Source organism: Amphiprion ocellaris, chromosome 18 (genome assembly GCF_022539595.1).
Source record: "Amphiprion ocellaris isolate individual 3 ecotype Okinawa chromosome 18, ASM2253959v1, whole genome shotgun sequence".
In the NCBI taxonomy this organism is placed as follows: Eukaryota; Metazoa; Chordata; class Actinopteri; family Pomacentridae; genus Amphiprion; species Amphiprion ocellaris.
Genome location: NC_072783.1, coordinates 23,354,669 through 23,380,245, shown reverse-complemented (window position 1 = coordinate 23,380,245; position 25,577 = coordinate 23,354,669). Strand labels below are relative to the sequence as shown.

Sequence of the window (25,577 nt, the reverse complement as noted above, 5' to 3'; positions counted from 1 at the left end):
TATACCATGGAAAAACGTGTTCTCTATTTCTGGATCACTATTGTGGATCATAAATAATAGCATTACCAGTACTGGTAAATGCACTGCTTTTCCAGTTATTCCTCAGTAAAATTTAGTTTGGAATTCCCCTTTAAAGAAAGTAGTTGTTTTGCATCGTCTTATTTTTCAGTTTTTAGAAAATTACTTTAACCACCTAATGAATTATTGCTATTTTTAAATTATAACACATTATGAATGGACACAAAGGAGCATAATAAGGCTGTGTTCACTGTTCTGACTTATATTTAGTGTATGAGTGGTAATGTTGTTGCTTGTTATACATATATACGAATTATTTTTCCATTGTACATATCATAATCTTCCGTATTAGAAAATCAATCTGTTAATGAAAGTATGGCCTTTTATGAATTAGTTTCAGTTTCTGTCTCTAATTGGTGGATTCACATGTCACTCAAATGTGCAGTGCAGTGATTGGTTTAACGCTCCTAAATGCGCATGCGCACCATGCGGCAAGTGAATGCAGGCATTTGCCGATGTTGGTGCCTCCAGCAGCGGGAGAGACGAAGTAGTTTCTAGCCTTTTCTTCTAGCACTTTAAATCTCCGGCTTTACTCGTGGGCTGTCGTATTATTCCGCGACATTGTAGTGGACTCTGTCTGTATAAACCTCACTTTTAATAATGCCTCGTGGTGGTAAGTGTTATCAGTAAAATTAACCTAACATATCAGGGTTTGCTTTTTTTACCGAGCTAGTACTAGCTAGCGAATTGTTAGCTTAGGTAACATGAATTCCCGTTCAGCTGCACATGCTTAGCTATTAGCATGCTAAGTGGTTAGCAGAGTGTCATTATTGCGGGTATCTGCGGTTCAGGAAATACACTACAGATTTACTAATGGTCATTTATTAATTTCTTCTCATGAAACAGCTACCAGCCAGGTGGTAATTTCAGCGTATGAAACTGAATTATTACAATTATTGGTTATTTGTCTTCTGCCGCTAAAGCCATGTGCACAGGAGACCGCGCCGGCTCCCTTTAACGTATTTCTTATCACTTTCATCAACTCCTGATAGATGGAGGTTGTTGGTATCAACAGATACATTCATATAATGGTTGTTAAAGTTTCCAGCTGCTAAGTTTGGGGTTGTTTTTGCTCATGACACTGACTGGCCGTGACATTTGCCGGTGTAGGGAGCTGGCCCTCTATAAACGTCGATGTGACTCACCACACACACTCTGCCCAGTTCACACCGCAGACTGACATCTTCAATGTAGTCCTGTGCATCTAATGTGAGAAACCATCAGTGTCTAGTCCAGTCTTGTCATTATCAGAATAAAGCTCTATTCCGGCAGTGTTTACTCAAGCTCTGCTGTATTAAGTCATTTGACAGGGAACACTTGTTGTCTCTTTTGTGCGACCTCTGCCTGTAATGTAAACTTGCTTGTAAAGAGAAAAAACTTCCCACACGGCTCAATACAATTTATTTGCCACTGACAGTTTTGAAAATTGCCTTGCAGGGAAAAAGGGCCACAAGGGCCGAGGTAAGCAGTTCAGCAACCCTGAGGAGATTGATCGACAGATGAGAGCCCAGAAAGAGCTGGTGAGGAAAGGACAACTGTGGCCAAAAAATGTGGTTGCCTTCAAACAAAGTGTAGTAATGTAGTTGTTTTGTGTTTTTTTAACAGGAGGAAAATCCTGGTGCAGAGAAAGAAAGCTCTGCAGAGTCAGATGAGGAGAGCAGCAGTGAGGAGGAGTCTGACGTGAGTGAGGTCACCTAGGTGTATAGTACAGTAAAGCTGTTTGCTTTGGTAAATTGACCATTTGGGGCAAATTTGTTCTGTGTGAAAACAAAAGTGAGGAAGAACAGAGTTTCAATGTTTCTTATTATTGTAGCTTCTATTGAATTGCTACTTCTCTTTGTATATGTTGAACAGGAATTCTCTGAATGTCCCCGTTTTTCTCTCGTCCTAAGATTGATCGTTAAAAGCATTGTTCATTGCAGCAGTAATAAATACAGTGGTATTAACATCCAGCCAGTTGTCAGATGAAATGGTGGCATACAGAAATAGCAGCTATTTTAGTTCTGATAGTGTTTTGTGCAAATCCTTTGCTGAAAACTTGTCTTATAGACGTGTTTTCCTGTGATTAGTCCAGGAAGAGGAGTGGAGTGGAGGGGCTCATAGAAATTGAGAATCCCAATCGTGTGTCACAGAAGAGCAAGAAGGTAGCTGAATTAGATGTCAGTGCTCCCAGAGAGCTGTCTCGCAGAGAGAGGTGAGTGTCATGCAGGAGAGGAATGTTTGTATTTGTCTTTTTGTTTGTTTGTTTAGATTCTAAAACTATATTCTGTCTCAATCTTTGGTTTATTATGTTTTTTTTTTTCCCGGTGGGGACTAAGTATCACTTTATCTTTATCTCTGTCAGAGAGGAAATAGAGAAGCAGAAATCAAAGGAACGCTACATGAAGCTTCACCTTGAGGGTAAAACTGAGCAGGCCAGAGCCGACCTGGCCAGACTGGCCATCATCAAGAAACAGAGGGAGGAAGCTGCTAAGAAGAGAGATGAACTCAGGAAAGGTAAGAAAACACAACAGAGAATCTTGTGTAGAAGTGCATCTTTTATGCATCTTGTTGCCAATTAGAATTCTAATGTTTGTAGTAGATGAAAACACACATTAGGACACACAACAGTAGATATCCTTTCTGGTTTCATCTGATTGTTTTCATGCAGTTCTTGGCAAGTAATATACTGTATCATAGTGGCACTTTGAGTCACCAGTTAGTGGAGCTCAAACAGAAAAAACTATGAAACAACATAATTTTGTTTAGCCTAATGGTTTGATGGTTAAGATTTGTTTGTATACGTGCTGACAAGTAAGGCTTGAAAGTACACATGTTTTAATTACTCTCTGAACCCCAATCAGCTTCTAGGTGTTTGTAGCTTTTTGTCACATTTTGTCTCACTCTGGACTCATTTTTCACTGCAAAATGAAGTTCTGAACTTCTATGGAAAAGGCACGACTATAGCTAGAAGCAGAGAGTGGTCAAAAATGTCTTTTGTCTAATTTTATAGTTATAATGCCATAAATCCTATAAAAAAAACAAGAACAATCTAAATTGAATAAATTTTCTGATTGACGTTTGCACAAATTGAAAACCTTGAATTAAAGTGTACAACATTTTTCCAAGTATCCACAGATATTATCAATACTGGAAAAATGGTGACTTGTCACAGTATAGCTATTTCACTAAGTACAGCCTGAAGTTAATCACAGTTCAGCTGTAAAGTCCCTGAATTTTTCTAAAGTGGCTTTTGGTTGCAGCTTAGTCACTAATGACTTAGCATTTGTGCAGTGAAGTGCATAATTTTTTATTAGTTAAAGAATCTGACTAAAATAAATGGTTTATTTTTGGTGTATTTTTAAATGATATGTGGAAAAACATGATGTTGAAAGTGATCAAATGTCATGACATTAACATTGGTTTAGTTTTGGGGTTCAGTAGGTTAAGGGAAGAACAAGAGAGTCAGGATTTCACTTGTCATCATTCATTTGCTGCTCTGCTTGGTAATGTCTAAAGGTATTTGGTGGAATTTTATGGATGTTTTTACCATTTTGAAACTCAAAGCTTTACACTTTCTTCTGTCATTTCATTTTTTTAATCAGAAAAAGAAGCTGAAGAAGCCAAAGCAAAGCGCTAGTCGTCCAGCTCAAAGCTTCCACATGCACTTCAGTCTTCGAGGGATGGAGGGAGAAGGAGATCTGGAGGAGAACGGGGAGGGGACCAACATGAGTGGTGTCAGATCAGGGCTGCTCCTGAACCCCTGTCCCTCATTTCAAATCAGGGGCTGTGGATCTTCCACAACTGTGTGGTGAGGACAGGGAAAACGGGTGGAGCAAAGCAAGGTGAAGAGGAATGCAACATTTGGGATGCCTCAGGTCTTCTTTAAAATTCCTTGAAGGTTCAAGAGGAGACAATCACAGGTTTTCCAAGTGCTTCACAGCCTCTTTATTTTTCCCCACCAACCAGGGTTTTAATTCTAAAGCTGCTGAAATTATTTCCATTCCTTCTGATTTATACATTTTTACAAGGTTACCTTATACAAATTTTACTGGACAGTTATTACATTGAGCATGCGCGATTTTTTTGGTGCTTTTTACTCATTTGTTTTGTAAGAAGTCAAAGAACATTATTCAACTGATATATAGAAAGTATTCACTATCTTCCTCTGTATTTAAGTTCATCATGCTGCACCACAGCTATTGAATTCACTGACAGTTGGGTGAATATGTTGTATAAGATCTTTCCCCTTTCTCCCCCCAAAATCTGAGCAAAACCGGTTGTCAGTTCAAAAGTGTCTCAAGATGTATTCTGTAATCTCTGGCTTGCATTCTAAGGTTGTTGAACATCAGTGCTGGAAAGCGCAGTCTCAAACCGCCTCACTAACTGTGCTTGTGCCCTGTTTCCGATGAGATCTGTAGGTCTCTGGGAGAGATTGTGTCTTCTGTTGCCTTTTTTAGAGTTTGCACAAGACCAACTCACTGTCTTTCTCCTGTGATTATAGTGCTACAAACAACCTACACAGGGTTAGTTTATTAGGTACACTTACAATCCACAGTAAGACACCGCTATGCATCAGCAACACTAACAACAGTCTCTAAATTTTCAGATAGCTCAACTCCTTGCTTGCAGTATAAACAAAAACTAAACAATATCAATTTGACCAAGATAGGACTCGCATTGGTAATGTTAAGACTTCACAGGTGTACATAATAAACTAGTAAGTCAGTATGCGGAGGATTTGGAATTGCCTTGACCAGAAAAACAATATTCCCTATAAAATGGAAGCAGTTCACTTAACAAACTGTTGGATCCACAAAGTATAAGAAATGTAGTTAAATTTTCCATCATGTATTTGAAGTAATTTTAAAAAATAAAATCATCAATAAATATATGGTTGTTTGGTGTTTGAATTGTAAATGTTTGCCTCGGCTGCTCACCTAATGCAGCTGGGATTTGTAGTTTTGATTCTGTTGAGCATCTTTCATAAATAAGTTGTTTTGTCAGATACTTTGCAGCATGTAGTTTGAAATCTAGTAAGAAAGACTTCAGTCTTTATTTATGTTGATACAGAAATTGTACCCTACTCTTAGTAATGTGCATTTTGCTGTTTCCACCACTAGACTGCAGCATCTGTCAGGCACAAGAGTTAATACGACCTCCACCTGCAACTATCTATCCAAAGAGGAATGTTCAGCAGTTCAACGGAATAGAGGTTAGATATCATTTTGCAGCAATCAAAAGTGAAAATTTACTGTTTATAGATTTCAACTAAATGGAATGATTTTTACAAGATGATGTGTGTGCTTTAAATTGACAGGACTGTGAGTCAATCAGCACAGTTTGCTAAAAGAGCTGAGCTTATAATTAAAGGCTGTCACTGAAGGTATTAGGTGAGCTTCTCCAACCACACACACGGAAATCTGAGAGTTTAACAGTGATATTTGCAAAAATGCAACATCAGACCTTCCCACTTATGAAAGCAAAAATCATTGTATTTTTTTTAATGAAGGATGTTATTGTAGGTATTTATTACATTCTACCAGTTATGAATTTGAAGGTGTCCATTTGAGGAATAACATTTTTGGTGAGGAACAATTAGATATTATGGCACATCTTAAATATATATTTTATATACACTGATCAGACACAATATTAAAACCTCGTAGAAGTGAAGTGAATACCATTGCTCATCTTGTTAAAATGCGATGTTCTGTTGGGTTCTAGCCTTCATGTGGATGTTACTGTAGCACCTACCTCATTGAGCCCTGCTTGAGCCCAAGATGTTGACGTGGCCTCTGAACTCTCACGTCATTATCTGGTGAAGCATTTGTGAGATGTGCTGATCCACAGACGCTGCACTCACAGGACCTGAAGGATCTGCTGCCAACGTCACGGTTACGAACACTACAGGACGTAGACCTCTGGAGGTCCAGTGTCGATGCCTGATGGATGAGAGCTGTTTTGGTGGCATAGGGGTGGCGCTACACAATATCAGGCAGGTGGGTTTAATGTTGTATGTGCAACCACTGCTGCAAAGAAGACAAAAACACAAACAAAAATCCTGTATACACTCATTGCCCATGTTATTAGGTACACCTTGCTAGTAAAAGGTTGGAACCCTTTTTGTCTTCCGAACTGCCTTAGTGCTTGGTGGCATATTTTTAACAAGGTGTTGGAAACATTCCTCAGAGATGTTGGTCCATATCGACATGGTAGCATCACGCAGTTGCTGCAGATTTGTCAGCCGCATCCATGATGTCAATCTCCCGTTCCACCACATCCCAAAGGTTCTACTGGATTGAGATCTGGTGACTGCGGAGGCCATTGGAGTACAGTGAGCTCAATGTCATGCTGAAGAAACCAGTCTGAGACGGTTTGAGCTTGGTGACATGGTGCAACAATACTCAGGTAGGCTGTGGCATTAAAACCATGCTCAGATGGTACTAAAGGGCGCAAAGTGTGCCAAGAAAATATCCCCCACACCATTAAACCACCACCACCAGCTTGAACCATTGATACAAGGCAGGATGGATCCATGCTTTTGTGTTGTTTACGCCAAATTCTGACCATCTGAATGTCGCAGCTGAAATGGAGACTCATCAATCCAGGCAACATTTTTCCAATCTTGTCCAATTTTGGTGAGCCTGTATGAATTGTAGCCTCAGTTTCCTGTTCTTAGCTGACAGGAGTGACACCCGGTGTGAGCTTCTGCTGCTATAGGACATCTTTTTCAAGGTTGGATGTGTTGTGCTTTTAGAGATGTATTCTGCATTCCTTGGTTGTAACCAGTGGTTATTTGAGTTACTGTGGCCTTTCTATCATTTCCAACCAGTCTGCCCATTCTCCTCTGACCTCTCACATCAACAAGGCATTTTCGTCCACACAGCTGCCGCTCACTGGATATTTTCTCTTTTTCGGACCATTCTCTGTAAACCCTAGAGATGGTTGTACATGAAAATCAAAGCAGTTTGTGAAATGCTCTGACCAGCCCTTCTTGGCACCAACAACCATGCCCATTTGAAAGTCACTTGAATCCCCTTTTTTTGTCATTCTGATGCTCGGTTTGAACTTCAGCAAATTCTCTTGACCACGTTTACATGCCTAAATGCATCGTATTGTGGCCATGTGATTGACTGTTTAGCTATTTGTGTTAATAAGCAGTTGAATAGGTGTACCTAATAAGTGGCCGGTGAGTGTATATCACTATACTACCTGGTGGTGGAGACCAAAACAAGAGTTAAAAGTACAGTCAACAAGAGACAACACCACAAATGACCAAATGCTAATGTTGATCAAATTCTTCTGGGTGTGTCAATGTATTAACCATTTAAGTGAAAGTAGCAAGCAAAATAAGGTAATATGTCAATGTTGTATTTACAGCTAGCAGCAAGAGTTGAAAAATCTGTGACTGCTTGTTGAAGGCAAAAAAAAGAAACTGAATCACACCTCGTAAAATGGCTCAGATGTAACTCCACACTGTGGCTGACTCTAGAATGAGTAGATCCATGCAGGACCCGCCTCCCTCCACCGCCTCTCTGCTTCCTGCTGCAGCTTGAGTGCACCAGCTCACCTACAGTTCTGCCCAAACACTATGAAGCTTCACAGCAGCAGGATGTCATATTGGAGTAATTCAGCCATACACATTTGAACTGAAAACTGATGCAGAAGAATGATACAGAAAGCTCCCCGCTGCAAGTTGATAGTTTGGTTTGTTGCATATGGAAATGCTCAGCTATGGTACTGGCTGCTTATTTTCCTCACTATTTGTCTTGTAGTGTATAGAAAACACCATGTAGACATGTTTTAAAAAAGCACATAGTTTGACTTGACTGGGTCTTCAGGCTGACAGGAAAACATGTCACAAACAACAGCACTGATAGTTTCCTCTTTTGGCCATTTCACATCCTTGTATCTGTTAAGCACACACAGTTAGCATTTACAGAAGTACATAATAACCACAGTCTAACAGGAGAATGTTTTTAAAAAGTGAGCATCAGTGTAATTACAAGCAGCCCTGGTACACAATACTGAACAAATTATGTTTAAGTTTTATGACACATGAATTGGCAAAGTTCTGCCCACTCGTATGAAGGGAAACAGAAGTCCAATGTTCTGCCATTAAACCTCCACCTACATAATTCCCTTCGTTCTTTTCTGTGAATACATCTATCGGTGGCGTCTAACTGTAAAATCATAGTGTGACAGTCAAACCTGAAAAAAAATCTCTCTTCCCTCTCACAGCTGTCATTTCATCTGTGCAACTTCCTCATTCGCTGCCTTGTGTTAGATGAGACTGTAGAGCACGCACCTGAAACAAGAACGAAAACCGACGACCAAACCACGCACACATAGACACAGAGAAGCAGCAGCCACAGATACAGAGCGACTGGTCAACACCGTCTCCTCCTGATGAAGCGGCTTTAGCCTGCGTGGACGGTTTGGTTGGAGAAGGTTAGCTCTTAGGGCGGCTGAACAGGACTGAGGTCAAGTAGAGAAGCTGGTTGGACTCCACTGCCAGCATGCTCCGGCAGTCTTTGAGCATCCTGAAGCAGCTCAGCTCCACATCGAAGTAAGCCACTCCTTTGATTTTTGTAAATTTGTTGCATTCGAACTGTTTTATACACTCAGTCAAGTCTCATATATACCCTACATTCAAAGGCTTTGAAAGTCTTGTGTGAGCCCAAGGGTGTTTTTTTTGTTGGAAGACATGTTTCGTGACTTACACATATCAGGTAAATCAATCATAATTATTATCAGTAACCACAGTGGTGACCATAGTTACATGTTGGCTGCTAAAAACTTTGTTGGTTTGATCTGAGTCGAAGTTTACGGAGGAGGATGTTATCTACTTTTTGATATCGCTGTGTAACAGAAACTGCATTTGTGACTATACTTGTGCAACATTTGCTTTCATCATTACCGGTACCTCTTTTCCTATAATATATACAGTCCCCTCTCTGCTGTGAATCTACGTCACAAAGTTTAACTTGGTTGACCTTAAAGCCTTTTTTCTATTTTCCTTAAATCCAACAACTTTTATAGACGCTCACAGAGTCTTTGAGACTTCCTGCGCCTTGTTGCACTGCCAGGGTTTTCATTTCAGTGTTATTTTCTGCTTTAAGGAAATGTTGAATATTGCCTTGTTTTCCATGTTATCGTTTTCACTGTTGCCGTGTTTAAAAGTGTGTAGGGCTGCTACGATACCGTTGATGGTTCCTCTTGAAAGTGACACATGCTGTTTGGTTTTTGAGGGAAACCTCAGGTTCTTGTAAGCGATAAAGTCAGAGCACTTTAGCACATCTAAAAGGATGATATGGTTCCAGGATAGCTGTTGATATCTGTGGGCAACACACGCTGTGATACCAGGGAGCTCCTTGTGGTGTTGTGCCATTTCTTGGTAGCAACAAAGTTTTGAAACTGTTGAAAATGTTGCATTTTTTAAAAAAATATTCGCTGATCAAAAACCTGAAATATCAGAAAAATCGCAGACTCAACTTCATGAGTAGGTGTCACTTTGTGTTCAACAACTATGTGCTAAACATAACAAATGAGTGGGTGACCAAATCATACACAGTTGGAACACTGTTTGGTTTTCTTGGTGCAAACCTGCATGCTAAAGGAGTGTGGTTTCAGGCCAAGCTGCCGCTACCTCTGACGCATTCTCGTTTAATAATAAACCTACGTAGCGTGCATCTGCAGCAGAGCAACGTGGGCTCCAACTACCACAGGATCCTTTCACCCAGTTCATATTTTGTGCTGAAGCTGTAACCTTTGCAGGGACAAGTACATGTGCACGATGCACTTATCTAGACATGCACACCTCTATATGCACACTTTGGCTGCCCTGTTGGATTTTCGCTGTGCATTTAATCAAACATTTGTTCTGCCAGAGACAAAAGAGGAACTGACTCGTGGTTTAAACATGTTGGATATTTCTCCTCTTTGTGTTTTGAAACATCACCAGAGGAAATTTAAAAAAAAAAAAAAAAAAAAACAAACTACACCTTGGAGGTGCTGAAGCTTATCTGACCCCTTTGTGAACTGGGTTGGGTTTCCTTGTGGTGCGCACCACCTTGAAGATGTTGTCAAAGCTGCTGAGAAGTTTTTGTCACCTCTCTGTAGATGTGCTTCACTCCTGTTTGAATGGCTGAATGTCACAGCAGAGATGGAGGAGAGCGTTGGTGTTTCAGTCCTCCCCTCCTGGTGCTGAACTAAACCACAGCCATTACACTCAGGTTTAGGTTGCTGTGTCTGTGTTGCTTATTAGTCAGACTGAAAATGTCTTTTACCTTTATCACTCCTACACGCGGACACATCGAAAGTTCTGAAGCAGATTAGGTTTCTTATCTTAACATTGGAGTGGTTAACCTCAGTTTATTTGATTATTAATTGTCCTTAAAGGTGATTTTTTTTAAACCAGTACAGGACATCAGATCAATGCTTTTAACTTAGTTCTGTAAAATCTTAATCTCAAATAGTTGCACCTGCACGAAAATGCTGCACAGTAGTTTCAACTTCTTGTTTTATTAAGAATATGAAACTATTTGGACTTGATGTGAATCGTGTGAAATCTGGTTTTCTTTTAAAGTACCCTGTGCAGCAGTAACTTTACCATGTGCTATGGTGACATATTGTGACAACTATGGGATGGATTATCAGGAAAATTCATGATCCTCTGAGGAAGAATCTTTCACACTGGTGATCCCTTTCTAGCTCAAAAACGTTCATCATGTCTTCTTGTTAATACAGTAGTTTTGAGTTCTTTTGTTCAGACATAAAATCAATAGATAGATGTTGATTACCTTGACAGTTTCGACGAAAACTTTCGCCTTCTTTAAAAGCGTCTCACTGACAGCGTGTGATGTGTCACAGAAGGCGAAAGTTTGCGCTGAAAAGTCAGCGCAGACAACAAGGTGGAGAGTAAGTCTGTACTGTAAATACTTGTTCCTACGTTGGAGTGTCAACCAGATAGTTACTGGATCAACTACCGTATATCTATTGTCAGTCTTTGTTTTTAGAATATCACAGTTATTGTCAGTATCATTGCATCACCTCTCATTATACTGAAACAATAATTAGCTGAATTTTTGTCGTTCATACATTTTCTGTTTGACATTAGACTTGTTCACATATATTCACTAATTGAAAAAATGCGCACACCTGCAGGTCACAAGATGCCACTGAACTCCTGCATGAGGACCTGGTTATGGTGAGAAAAAGAAAAAAGCTTTTATTCCTCTACTCTTACTCTACTGTAAATACTGTACATAACATTAATACAGTATGATTAGTTTCACAGCTCTAGTTGTATATTGTTAAGGCTCATCACTTTATTGCACACTTTGCTTTTAATAAGCTTTAGAATATTCCCTAAATAGAACCGACCTCTGTTACTATGTCTCATTTATTCCACACATTATGTTTAATACTGCCTTTGACTACTATAGCATTGCTTTTTATGCAAGCTATTTGCAGACATTACGTAGAGCACATAAAACAGATGCATGTTTTTCAGCTCTAAGCTTCACTGTACATGTGTGTCTCTGGCTGAATGAAGGTGGATCAGCGGGTGGAACCGGCCAGAAAGGCAGCTCAGGTTCTCCATAAGAAGCTACAGGGCTGCATGCAGAGTCAACCAGGGCTGGAGGCCGAAAAACGAATGGTAGAGAGACTACTGCAATCACAGAATGTCTGAAAACACTTTATTGGTTACTGAAAAATGTCCCGTGTGCTTCTGTCTCCACAGAAAAAACTTCCTCTGATGCTGTTGTCTATCAGCATGGCAGAGAGTCTCAAAGACTTCGATGCAGAATCCTCAATCAGGTTTGATCCATCCATCCATCCATGCATGCTCTTTACTTGAACTCCAGAATGACGGTTGTCATGTGAAAACCTCATGACTCTAGTATTGAGACTCTCAGGTTTTCAGTTCTGGGTAAAAAAGAAAGAGGATGCTGTCAACAGCTTGTGACTAGACCTCTTCGCATGTGCTTTATTTATAGTTTCAGGCTCTTAATAAACTCCATAGACTAGATAAAGTCAACATCATGCCATTTTTTTCTATATAATAATGTGTCAGCTAAAGAAGACACATGCTAGATCAGAATATTTAGTTGCTGTTGCAACTTCTATAGTGTGTAGGATCTAAATGTGTCTGCGTTTCTTCTTAATACGAACGTGGTTTTATGATTTTTAGGTCTGACGTTTCCAAAAAAGTAACGTAAATTGGAGACAGGTGTTTACTGTGAGTTATTTGTGTGACAGGAGGGTGCTGGAGATGTGCTGCTTCATGGAGAAGATGTTGGCCAACATGCTGGCAGACTTTGAGGTGAAAGTGGAGAAGGAAGTCCTGGAGCCACTCAACAAGCTCAGCGAGGTGAAAAAATCCGCTCATATTTCATGTTGTTGAACAGAAGCTATATGATACCCGTGAAATGAGTCTGATTCTCAACATAAACCCACTTATGTGTTTATACACTACGGTTCAAAACTTTGGAGTCACCCAGGCAATTTCACGTTTTCCATGAAAACTCACACTTTTATTCATGTGCTAACAATTGCACAATGGTTTTCTAATCATCAATGAGCCTTTCAACACGATTAGCTAACACAATCCAGCATTAGAACACAGGAGTGATGGTTGCTGGAAATGTTCCTCTGTACCCCTATGGAGATATTCCATTAAAAATCAGCCGTTTCCAGCTAGAATAGTCATTTACCACATTTACAATGTCTAGAATGTGTTTCTGATTAATTAAATGTTATCTTCATTGAAAAAAATGCCTTTATTTCAAAAACAAGGACATTTCTAAGTGACCCCAAACATTTGAACGGTAGAGTACATTCATATCCACATGGTGGACAAAATAGACCAATGCAAGCTTTTTAATGCCATTCATTTCACTGCACTTGCCTTCTGTCTTAAACTGTCATTGCTTTATTCTGCCCATCCACCATATGTGCTAATCTAGTAGCATATACCAAGTCTTATTGTTCATTTCTGCCCCTTTATGTTTCCCAGTTAAATGCATGGGTAACTATATACAACTGAATTAACATTTAAAGTATTTTCTTTTTTACTTTTTACCCTCTAGGATGATTTACCAGAGATCCTTAAGAACAAGAAACAGTTTGCAAAGCTCAGAACAGACTGGAACAATGCAAGAAACAGGTGAGTTACACAGTCAGGAAAAGCATGTGTTGCAATGCAACCACATGCCACATTTTTTACACATATCTGTGTGTGTGTGTTTGTGTGTGTGTGTGTGTGTGTGTGTGTGTGTGGTCAGGAGTCAGTCCAGCACCGGTCCCCAGGCAAAGCAGGACGGGCTCAGAGAGGAAGTAGAGGAGGCCTGGAGGAAGTTGGAGAGCATCAAGGTACCGGTGTTGTGTTTTACAACCACCTGGACTCCGGTGTTACTGGGCAACACAATGAACCTCCGCTGCTTCTGTGGAATCAGTGTCTGTTTTTCTGTCTGTGCAGGACCAGTACTCTGCAGACCTGTATCACTTTGCAACTAAAGAAGATGACTACGCTAATTACTTCATCCGCGTGAGTTGCATTCAGGACGGTGATGTGATCTTTTCAAATGTGTGCAAACACTATTTCATTACAAAGCTGTAGGCTAACCACAGGCTGCTCTTTATATCCATCGCTCTTTTTTCTCCAAATACAGCTTCTTGAGCTACAAGCAGAATACCATAAAAGTTCACACGAGTTCCTGGACAAAAACATTAGTGAGCTCAAAGAGAATCACAGTCAAAAAGGTGAGCTGAGTTTACTGCTGCTGCTCTGTGCTTTTATATGCTGCAGTGCGTCTACATGTGTTCTTATTTCCTCTGTGAACTTATCTGATCCTGCAGGCCCACCTCTAAGTGGCTCTAATAGGAAGGTCTACGGGGAGCCTCTACTTTCACATCTGACTGAAAGCGAAAAAGAAATCGCTGCACCTATCCAAGAGTGTATTCACATGCTGCTGAGAACAGGCATGAGAGAGGAGGTAGGACTGCAGGGTTCACTGTCAAAATCACAACACTTGTGCTCTTTACTATGGAAATTCAGCTTACAAGTTGCTTTATTTATTAAAGTTCCTATGCACTGTTCCAGAGCAGATCTTCATTTTACACACATGCACATTTAGTTTGACTCAGCTCTTTCTCATTCTCATGCACTCCCTGATGTTGATGTCTTTAAAAATTTTATTGATTCTCTTCACACTGCAAAGAGAATTCAGCTCAAGAAATTTATTCTGTGTGATGTTTAAACATCCATATATAAACACACATTTATATGGTTAATACTTCCATCTGAGCAATTAATTAGATCATTAATGAGACATCTAAAAGAGGTCTAAATGGTAAACAGTGTAAAAGGCTACAATCCTTCACCTATATATATGTTAAAATTTCATCCTTTAAACATGTATTTAATTGATTAATACAATGAATGAAAAAATCATTCCAACAAGGAACAAGACAAACAGTGTGTCTGTCCATTGATCAAACCTGCAATCATGTCTTTACCAACACCATCACTGGCACACTCAACTCATCAGCAACATCACAGTTACACTAAAGACTAATATTGATTATAATGGAACAGCAGAAGGATGATTATAAGATGCTGTGACAGTCCAGAGACCTGTACAATAAAGCTTGACATGTCACACAATGAGACGGGGATATAATTAATAGGCAAAGTTAAATTAATGGAATAAAGTTACATAAAGGGGCATTGAATAACCAAGAAATGGAAATTGTAATTATTTCAGCACTTCAGTTGTGCATCTTACATAAAACAGTTATTGTGTATATAGTGGTATATATGAGAAATGTGTTGAATCATGTTGAAAACAGTGTAGTGCATCTGTTTTGTTAAAGATGTTTTTAAAGATAATATACAAATATGAAATAATTCATTTAAATTATTAATTAATTGCTGTAAAGGTGGGCTATAGGTAGAGGGACATACACTGTCGTTGAAAAGTTTGGGGTCACTTAGAAATGTCCTTATTTTTGAAAGAAAAGCAGTTGTTTCAATGAAGATAACATTAAATCAATCAGAAATACAGTCTAGACATTGTTAATGTGGTAAATGACTGTTCTAGCTGGAAATGGCTGATCTTTAATGGAATATCTCCATAGGGGTATAGAGGAACATTTCCAGCAACCATCACTCCTGTGTTCTAATGCTACATTGTGTTAGCTAATGGTGTTGAAAGGCTAACTGATGATTAGAAAACCCTTGTGCAGTTATGTTAGCACATGAATAAAATGTGAGTTTTCATGGAAAACGTGAAATCGCCTGGGTGACCCCAAACTTTTGAACGGTAGTGTATTCTGTATTCTCTCATCTGAACTAGAATTTCTCCAGCTAACTGTAGCCCACTGGACTTTTATAATTGTTCTGGTCACACAAATATTTAATAATATTTGGGGTAAAACTGTGGTATATCTAGCTTTGACATAGTAGTATCACTGAAAACTGACAGTTCAAATGATTTTCATACAATATATGTTCTTCAGTTGTGAGTCTTGGATCTTTACAGTTTGTGTGATATGTAAATTGCACTGTAAGGAAGTGAAGTGGTTGGACTAGTTGGACTAAAAGCTGCCTATATTTAGCTGGAGATATTCAGGGCTGTATGAGAGCTAAGGAACACAGCTGCGACGATGAAGTCAACTGTATTGCTCAATGGTTCATGCTTTCAAAAAGCTTTATATGTTATTATTACTATTATTACTGTATTTGCAAAAAAAGATTTAGTCTTTGTAATGTGAAAAAAAAAAGAATCTGCAGCCATGTAGGCGGATCTGTGAGGCTGGACTGTGAGCTGAATGCCAACACGCAAAGATGCTCACACTTACAGTGGTGGAAAAAAGTTTTTGGACGCCATATACATTTGTGAAATATTGCATTAAGAATCACTCTTAGGTCTTTAAGTGCATTTTCTTTTAGTACAGTCACAGCCAAAATACTAAACAAATCCTTAAAAAGCCATTAAAAACTTAAAATTGATTGGTTCCATAAAAATACATAAGAAACTTTGAGTATTGGGTCATTTTGGTACCAGTGATCCACTAATGAAGGTCGTGCTTTTTCTAAAAGATGCAATTTTTGTTGCGGTGCTTCGTGTCTATATAAAGTCAGCACATTTGAAAGTTCTTCAGAGACAAAAATGGCTAAAACAAGGAACCTAATGCAGGAAACACGCCTGAAGATACAGATTCTCAGCCAGGAAGGGTGCAGCTGCCGCCAGATAGCCAGGAAGTGCAGATGCAGCCCTTCAGCAGTTGGATATATTTGCAGAAATACAGATGAATCAACAGTTTGGAAGAAAAAACAAGATCTGGGCGTCCAAGGGTTTCTTCAGCAAGAAACGACAGCATCCTTATCCACATGTGCAGGGAAAACCACCCAATGACATCACAGGAGCTTCAGCAGCAGTGGTCAAACCAATCTGCTGTCCAGTGTTCCACCCACACAGTACATGGCTGACTTTTAGATCATGGCTTAAGGTCCTACAAGGCTGTCAAGAAATCCCTGATCAATGAGAGACAGAGGTTTGCCTGGCATCATTGGGCCCAAGCACATAAGAACTGGACAGGAGGGAATTAGAAGAAGATTCTGTGGTCAGATGAGTCCAGTTTCCAGCTTTATCTTCCTCCTGCTAATGTGAGGGTACACAGAAGGCCAGGTGAAGCATTATCTCCAGCGTGTACAGTACCTACTGTCAAGCATGGTGGAGGCAGTATCATGGTTTGGGGATGCATGGCTGCTACTGTTGTTGGTCATCTCACTGTGATGGTACGTTGAACTCTGCCAAGTATTGTGCCATTCTCCAAACCCACATACTCCCTTCTGCACATGCTCTGTTCTGTTGAGGTTAAAACTGGATGTTTCAACAAGATAATGGTCCTTGAACACATCCAGGACCAGTAAAACTTGGCTGCAGGAGCTCAGTATCCAGGTCTTAGAGTGGCCAGCTCAATCCCTGGACATGAGCCCCATTGAAAATCTGTGGTGGATTATCAAAAGGTCTGTTTCAAAGAGTAAACCAAAGAATTTGTAAGAAATAAAAGCAGTAATTCAAGAAGAATGGGACAAGATTACCCCTCAACAGTGTGAAAGGCTTGTGGGGAACATGCCAGGTTGGACTACTAGACATTAATTTGATGATGTGCTGGTTTATTTATTTTTTTTGTTCAGTTTTGAACACATTTTCTGTTATTTGTTGACTTTGATACCGACAATGTTGAGAAGTGCCATATTTGAAACTTTCAAGAATTTAGTTTTGTTGTTTTTTCTTGTAAACAATAAACAAAAAAATATAATTTGTATTTGTTTGTGTCTGTCTAATGGAGCCACGCCTTTTGAAACACAAAAAAGACTTTTCCACAAATAGCTCATGATAATATTTGAGATTGTGTAAAATTTTAAGAGTGTCCGAAAACTTTTTTCCACCACTGTACTGCACCACTACTGATACTGATGTGAAGCATCATGTTCACCATCTTCGTGTAGCATGTGTTCGCTTTATTAAACACAAAGTCCAGGCCTGTTAGTTATTTTAGTCTGGATCAACATAGTGAACTGACTGGCCTTGTCATTCCTCAGGTCATGCCTGCAGAGTTTGCCTTCTGTAGGCGCTTGCAAAGTACAAAGACATAATAAAAGATTGAGTTTAAGAAATATGTACACTCTTAAATATTTTTGTGGCATTTGTTGTATAATTAGTGGACGGTATAGTTAGTGGACTGCTTGGGGTTATTTATGCTCACTGCTCTCTGCAGTCTTAGCTTTGTTTGCATCTGACCTTGATTAAAACTCACTACACCTGGTCTGAGTCTGGACTTCAAACAAACAAAATCTCTTCCAACTGATCACTTTTCCTTCCTTTTTAAAAAAAAAAAAAAAATTTGTTCCCTCAGGGTCTGTTTCGTCTGGCTGCAGCAGCCTCGGTGGTGAAGAGGCTGAAAAGTTGTCTGGATCAGGGGACGGTCGACCACAGTGAGTTCAGTATGGATCCTCACGCCGTGGCAGGTAAGGAGTCTGGCTTTTTGTCAAAGGAGCTCCTCCTCTTCTGTGCAGCTGATGTGACTTTCACTGCTCATTGTAACTGCCCAGTTCCTCTTCTGTTTACTCCAAACACACCATCAGCTGCAGCTTCCAGTAATGTGAAATGCACCATTTCCTGCACACAAGGGAATTTTTTAGAGCAGAAATATAAACACGTCCATGTGCAGGATATTACATAAATACTATTTTTATCAAAGCTGCGAGACATCTTCTTCACATGACAGTTTTCTGTATAATTTATTCAGCATTACAAAAATGTGCGGTGAATGAGTACATTAACTGTGATTCCTTTTGCAAAACTGTGATTTATCTCTGAATTTGTTGACAGGAGCTTTGAAGTGTTACCTTCGAGAACTTCCTGAACCTCTAATGACCTTTGAACTGTACAGTGATTGGTTTAAAGCAGCCGGGTGTGTATAATATCTACACATTTCTACATTTGTCATCATGCTGTGGTCTGTTTTTGAATTTGATCTCTTTCGTGACAGGGAAAAAGACATGCAAGAGAAGCTGGAGCAGTTCAGGGTGCTACTGAAGAAACTGCCGCCTGAAAACTACAACAATCTTAGGTGTGTACATTTCAGTTTTCACATCATCATATGTTTCTTTGTGTTTAGGTCATTATTGTTGGGTAAGTCCAAAAACAATCAGCATTTTAGGAACTACATTTAACAAGAACAGAATTTTAATAGTGTTGCCCACATATTTATGGTGCCCAGAGAATGAAGTCTACTAACTCGGGTGAACGCCTTGCTTTTCCTGTTGCACCACAATTAGACTGACATTTGTGGTTTCTAGTGAACTTTGTGTTTAGTGCAACTGCAAATAGGATATGTTAGCAGCTATGTGACAAACACACCAACTTAGATGATAAATACAAAAAACACTATACCTGATAAACACCAACATGTCACCATATAGTATTCTAAGAACGTTTGCTTAACAATTAATATTATTCTTTGCTAGCATAGTGAGCATTTAGAAAGTTGCTAAACCCTCATAACCATCACATTTTAAATTTTGAATCATTTTGTAATACAGTAGTTGTTTTCATCAAAGTATGTAGGATGATATTGGCATCATCATCGAATCTCTCAAATTAAACATCGACATCATCCCATAATGAACACTGACAGGCAGACAATGTCCGTCAGGGTAAAAGTTTACAGTTTTGTTTGAAATGGTTACATAAATATAGATATGACATGTTTTAAACAGGCTTGGTGGTTAGCACTTTCACCTAGCAGCAAGAAGATCACTGGTTCACATCCCGGCCTTCCTGAGATTCTTCTGCATTGAGTTTGCATGTTCTCCTTGTGCTTGCGTTGGTTTTTTCCAAGTGCTCTGGCTTCCTCCCACAGTCCAAAAACATGCTGAGGTTAATTGGTGATTCTACATTGTCTGTAGGTGTGAATGTGAGTGTGATTGTTTGTCTCTATGTGTAGCTCTGTGATAGACTGGTGACCTGTCTAGGGTGTCCCCTACCTTCACCCTACATCAGCTGGGATAGACTCCAGCCCCCCATGACCCTAATGAGGATTAAGCGGTTTATAGATAATGGATGGATGGATGGATGTTTTAAACATAGGTTTAAATAGTTTTCTTATTTTTTGCACAGTGAATGTGTGCATTTATGTCTGTGTATGTCAGACAGAGATCACAATAAGAGCAGGAATAATATGTTGATTCCACTTCAGGAGAAACTTGATGTTCTCAGGGGAAAAAGATGTGAATATATCGGCATCAGTAACTGACCAAAATAGTTGGAAAATATGGGCATACTGAATATTGGCAAAAATCCAATATCATGCATCTCTACCTTGATCTTAAGCACCATTAGCTACCATCAGTGCTTGTTCAGATCCACCACAGGACAACCCTCTCAAACCTAAATTGTCCTCCTCACACATCGTGTACTTTGTTTTCCTTCTTTTTCCCACCAGGTACCTGGTCCAGTTCTTGTCTCTGTTGTCTGAGCACCAGGCTGTAAATAAGATGACACCCAGCAACATTGCCATCGTTCTGGGACCAAACCTGCTCTGGCCAAAAGCTGAGGGGTGTGTAATAAACAGCATCCTAGTGCTGCCTGCTCTTATTCATTCAATCAGTTACCTTTATAGCAGTGTTAGTCTCTGGTCTGTAGTCCTACATGAGATCTGTAACCCTGTGCTTCTTTAGAGAAGCTGCTCTGTTGGACATGGCGTCGGCTTCTTCAGTCCAGGTGGTGACGGTCATTGAGCCTCTAATTCAGTACAGCTCCAGTCTCTTTCCCGAAGGTATGCAAACACCGATCCTCCCCCTACCCTTGATAATGAATTGTCATTCATTTTGTAAAGATTGCTTCTGGTTTATTTATGTTTTCAGCATTTTAGCACTTTAATTGTTTATAATACCACAATAGTATTGCTAGAATAATTAAGCAATGCATAAATAAGCACAGTTTATGCTAATACATTAATAATATGTATCAACGCAGTTGCCACCTAAATGCCCTGCTAATGTCTGTATTACCACACAGTATTATTCAACAAACAAACTGTGATAATCAATCTGTGAAGCACAACCTTTATTGAACCTGGAGTATTGTATTTCATTTTAAAAACTGATTCCTCTGATAGATGCTAACAGCTAACCACTGTGCAGCTGGAGAACTTGCTTGCTAGACAGTGGGTTGCGTTACCATAACAACTGTGAACTGTCATACAGTAAACTGAATAGGCTTCTTGTGGTGATTTTGATATTTATTTATAGCTTATTTCTTATTCTTTGATATGTCAGAAAAGTTGAAATTGTTATCAATGTAAGCTTTGCCTTGTTTTTTATGCAATGAAATGTCATTAGAGTGTACAGTAAGAACTTAGACTTTGTGACTGCTGCTGCACCTACTGTAGAGGAAACTACTGAAACTGTGATGAATGGTTAACCCAGTTTGGGCTGTAATTCTATTTCTATAAATAGATGAAGCCTATATGTGGGTTTAGGTGCCTAGTTAAGTTCTGTGTTTGCAGTGCCACTTCATTTTTATACCTCAGCGCTAAACAAGAGAAGCACCATGAAGCCCCAAACAACATAAATAAGAGCCAATGTGTAATTACCTATAATTCATTTTTAAATGAAACACTGCTCTCGTAAAAATTTTTTTTTTTTTTTTTGTTTTGATCAGCTGTTTCATTTGAGGTCCCAGACTTACCCGAGGTCCCAGATGTGCCTCTGCCTGCTCCTGGTACCCAGAGTCTGTTCTCGGAAAAGGAGAAACTGAAAAGAACAGTTTCCTCAGCTTCATCCACAGCGTCCTCCTGCTCCTCTTATCACCTCCCTCTCTCCAAGACAAACAGGTGCTCCTTTATAAGTAACAAAATCTCAGTCTTCCTTCAATCATCACTGGACCGACAGAACAACAAAGACACACTTATTGACTTATATTATGACACCAGAGGGTTAAAGCTGCAGGTTTATGCACAAGTGCCTCCAAGTGACCTTTATCTATTTCCTCTAACAGCACAGCCTCTCAGGACAGTGGTGGCTTCTGCCTGGTCAAATCGGGCTCTGTGAGTAGCCGCACTGGTACCACTACATGGGGCAGCCCTACAGCTGAGACAGCAGCACCGGCCCACCAAAACACAGCATCCGGGAGCTCATCCTCCCTGGATCCCGGCCCCGCTCCGGCCCCCATTACTTCCACTGAGAGCAGCTCAACAGCAAACCAGAAGCCGGCCCCTCCTCCTAGAGCAGGAGCATCAGCAGCAAACTCAGGTCAGACGAAGAGTCCCACCCAGAAGCAGTGCTCGGATCAGGGCCAGCTGGAGCCGATTTTGGAAGCGCCGCCAGACTCTCCCAAAGCATTTGTGAAGATCACATCACCGTATAAACGTAAGTCCAGCTGGGAATAGACTATTTGAAACCGACCACATTTTTGGCTCATCGGACAGCGTGACAACAGCAAAACCTCTAAACAAAATGTCTCTAAATATCCCGAGCAACAAATAAAAGCCTCAGTTGCTGACTCCCCAGCATTTCAGTGGTGCACATTTGTTAATGTGAGAATCTCACAAGACTCCCTGTATTGGCTAAATACTACACTCTACATTAATGCACCATCTACACAGGGTTTTTCTTAAAAGTTTGAAGTTTTAACCTCAACCTGAGACCACACTCATTAACAGGGTAATTTTCTCTCTCCTGTCAGAACTTCAGTAGACATTAGACAACAGTTTTCACAGCTTGATAAGAAAACTGATCTCTGAGTAAAATTGGTGGCATGACCCAAAAATGTATTTTCCTCCACAAACAGAGGCCCCTTCATCCCCTGTTGTTTTTGGGCTGAGGGTTCAGGCGTGTCTCATTACTTACATATCTCTTGTCTATTGTGTAATGTCCTGTTCAGATTCTTTACTTCTGCCCTTTTCCTCTCACAAAGACAACGTGTTGGCTTGTTAGGGCGAGCTGACAGAGAAAAAATAAATCTACCACTCTTGTTGTAACAACCAGGATGTACACAGGAAACAGGAAGTCTCAGACCACTGACCAAAATATCAATCTCTGGGTTCCTGCGTCATCTCTCACTGTTGTAACTGCCTCGCTGGAGGGCAGCGGCTGAAATACTTTTCCTTATAAGTCCTCTCATCCTGATATGTTTGTCAGCCTACAACTCAAGCTATTTCTGTGTTTAACTTTGAGCCGCAGTGTTTTACTGACTTTATCATCCCAACTCACTGAGGTGTCTTATAATGTAAAGTACAAAGCACTATATAGCTCCATTAGTAATGAACAACTCTCTAAATTCGACTAAAGTTTGTCTTCCAGGATTTCTTTTCAAAATGCAAAACAATCGGGCAAATGTCGGACCTGTTTGGCTTTTGAATGCGGTATAGTGGCATTCTAAACACTGATAATAATCTGAGAAAGGAAATTCTATATCCCTATGACAACACATAGAGCAGTTGATCCATGGTAGTTCATTGTAAATACCTCCCTCTTGTCAGAAAGAGGAAAGATAAACATTTTCTCATGAATGGAAATACTAGAATATATATTAAATGTCTTTGCTTTTTATGAGCAAATGGATTATGAACTGTTTTTCATTGATTTAGTTAACAATTAGGTATTCTGAGTTCATGTTTTTACATTGTTATGTCATTACTGTCGTTAAAATAGTGTCTCAGTAAGGTGATGGTCCACTACCTGCCACTAAAACAGCTTCATTGCTCCGTGGTATTGATTCTCCGAGTCTCTGGAACTCTGCCGGAGTGAAAAGCACAATTTTTTCTAAATACATTCCCTCATTCGGTGTTTTGATGATGTTAGTGAAGAGCGCCGTCTAACACATCAGCCCAAAATCTCCCACAGATGTTCAATCACGTGATCTGGTGGCTGCAAAGGCCACCGCAGATGATTCATGTAATTTTCGTCCTCATCAAACCATGCAGTGAAACCTTTTGCCCTACAGACTGAAGCATAGTCATTCTGGAAAAGGCCACTTTCATCAGGATAGAAAAGTTTCATCACAGAATTTAAGTGACCGAGCAGAACTACTTTGTATTGATTTGCAGTAAACAGTTGTTTTAAACCATGTCAGCAAAATATAACATAACAGAGGCACCAAATCTCCTCATTGTAGGGATCAAGGCTTCAGATTTTCCTTTAATTTGTCACATGTCCGTATTTAACATTTGCAAAACAGCTGCCAATACTGACACGCAACACGTACAGATAAGCAAACTAAAGTCATGTATTCCAAGAGTCCTAGAGTCAGCTAGCTATCTACGTTGCTTAGAAACATTATTGAAGAAGCTAGCATTAGCCACAATAAGCTACCAGTGTGTTAACTTGTTTTATACACTACTGTTCAAAAGTTTGGAGTCACCTGAACAATTCCATGTTTTCCATGGAAACTCACACTTTTATTCATGTGCTAACATAACTGCACAAGGGTTTTCTAATCATCAATTAGTCTCTCAACACAATTAGCTAACACAATGTAACATTAGATCACAGGAGTGATGGTTGCTGGAAATGTTCCTCTGTACCCCTATGTAGATATTCCATTAAAAATCAGCTGTTTCCAGCTAGAATAGTCATTTACCACATTAACAATGTCTAGACTGTATTTCTGATTCACTTAATGTTATCTTCATTGAAAAAAACTGCTTTTCTTTCAAAAATAAGGACATTTCTAAGTGACGCCAAACTTTTGAACGGTAATGTATGTTAAAATCATTCATTTAAAAGTTATGCAATGCTGTTTTAACTAAAATCATGTCATAATTCAGCAATTTAACATTTCAATATCGGAGGTACATGTGTGGTAATCTTAATCTGATTTCTCTCTTTTTTTCCTGCTGTCTTTCTTTCATCGCCCTACAGCAAAGAGAACCTTCAACCCGAGCAAACCTAACGAAGCCAGCGAGCCCCCGACAGTTCATTACACCAAACCCAAAGCCCCGGCACCTCCAAAATGCCAGGCCCCTCCACCCCCAACCACAGCCCCTGAGGTTTCAGACACCAGGCCCCAGCCAACGCCCGCACCCAGAGCTCAACCGCCCACCTTGAAAAAGCCTCCGCCGAAAAAACCCGGACTCAGAGCGCCAAACTGCCCTCCACCACTTCCTCCACCATCACAGGCGAAAGAGGTTCCTTCTATAGCTCAGTGAGAAGAATAATATGTTCTTCAGATCTGTTTTATCCCTACTAGCAGCTGAAGCACCTTTTACATGATTCAGTGCGTGCTGCTCAGTGTTTGAGTGAAAGTTTTACAGCTTATTGAATTTTGGGGGGTCTTCCAATGTTTTTGTTACCAGCATCTTTTATTTATTCTGATGTCCTGTATCTTCCATATCTTTCTGGTGAAAGAATAATACACAATAAATTCACCAACATATACTAAACTTTGTTTCAGTGTTTGAGGGTGTAACTTTCCATGAATCTAGAAAACAACAGAAGTAAGCTACTTAAATATGAGACAATTATTTTATGAATTCTTAAACCTAATTGAGATTTGACTTTTCACTGCGTATCACTTCCTAAACTGACTGATAATGCCAACTTTTTGCAGCCGCCACTTTTTAAGTCTATGTGTCTAGAATTTTGGAGGAAATGTTAATTTAAGCAAATCTTTTAGGTCTATTTCAAGGATTTTTGGGTGATATATTCTTTAAACCAACCTTTTAGATCCAGGTTTGAGGATTTTGAGTGGAATGTTTTTGAAAACCAACTTTTCAGGTATTCGTTTGAATCTTTTATGCAGAACATTCCTGCAAGTCAACATTTTGGGTCTACATCTGGTAGTATTTGGGATATAATATTACTTTAAAGTTTAAGATGACTGTAGTTGTCAGATGCAACCTGCATGATATTCTGGGATGTCTTTAGCTAACAGCTGCGAGGAAATACCTCAATAAGTATCAAAGTATTTTTTCCTTCACAGCACTTTTTAGTTTTG

The 25,577-nt window shown here is 39.7% G+C and overlaps 2 protein-coding genes and 1 long non-coding RNA gene across 8 annotated transcripts; 2 read left to right on the top strand and 1 right to left on the bottom strand.

Annotated features, from left to right (window-relative positions):
* Positions 1–520: 520 nt before the first annotated feature.
* On the top strand, positions 521–4,949 carry pdap1a (pdgfa associated protein 1a). The gene is made up of 6 exons (XM_023292745.3): positions 521–691; positions 1,516–1,598; positions 1,684–1,758; positions 2,148–2,272; positions 2,423–2,574; positions 3,663–4,949. The coding sequence occupies exons 1-6, from the start codon at positions 679–681 to the stop codon at positions 3,695–3,697; spliced, it is 483 nt and encodes a 160-aa protein (XP_023148513.1). The 5' UTR covers positions 521–678; the 3' UTR covers positions 3,698–4,949.
* A 137-nt stretch (positions 4,950–5,086) lies between these two features.
* Positions 5,087–25,023, top strand: sh3bp1 (SH3-domain binding protein 1). 6 transcript variants are annotated; one of them, XM_055004573.1, is made up of 22 exons: positions 5,087–5,272; positions 5,378–5,450; positions 5,911–6,059; positions 6,348–6,468; positions 8,302–8,629; positions 11,227–11,269; positions 11,618–11,722; positions 11,807–11,883; positions 12,325–12,436; positions 13,155–13,231; positions 13,350–13,437; positions 13,544–13,612; positions 13,737–13,827; positions 13,924–14,060; positions 17,992–18,103; positions 18,468–18,549; positions 18,628–18,708; positions 20,083–20,196; positions 20,318–20,415; positions 21,303–21,474; positions 21,639–22,009; positions 24,503–25,023. In XM_055004573.1, exons 5-22 carry the CDS (start codon positions 8,580–8,582, stop codon positions 24,787–24,789), a joined length of 2,166 nt encoding a protein of 721 aa, XP_054860548.1. In that variant the 5' UTR covers positions 5,087–5,272; positions 5,378–5,450; positions 5,911–6,059; positions 6,348–6,468; positions 8,302–8,579; the 3' UTR covers positions 24,790–25,023. The 6 variants fall into 6 exon arrangements, with proteins under 6 accessions (XP_054860548.1, XP_035814291.1, XP_054860549.1 ...); XM_035958398.2 differs by lacking the exon at positions 6,348–6,468 and having other exon boundaries at positions 5,926–6,059; XM_055004574.1 differs by lacking the exon at positions 6,348–6,468 and having other exon boundaries at positions 8,348–8,629.
* Positions 17,308–21,468, bottom strand: LOC129347392 (uncharacterized). The gene is made up of 2 exons (XR_008599479.1): positions 21,330–21,468; positions 17,308–18,254 (listed from the first exon to the last, which is right to left on the bottom strand). It is a non-coding gene; the product is annotated as an uncharacterized LOC129347392 (long non-coding RNA).
* Positions 25,024–25,577: the final 554 nt, after the last annotated feature.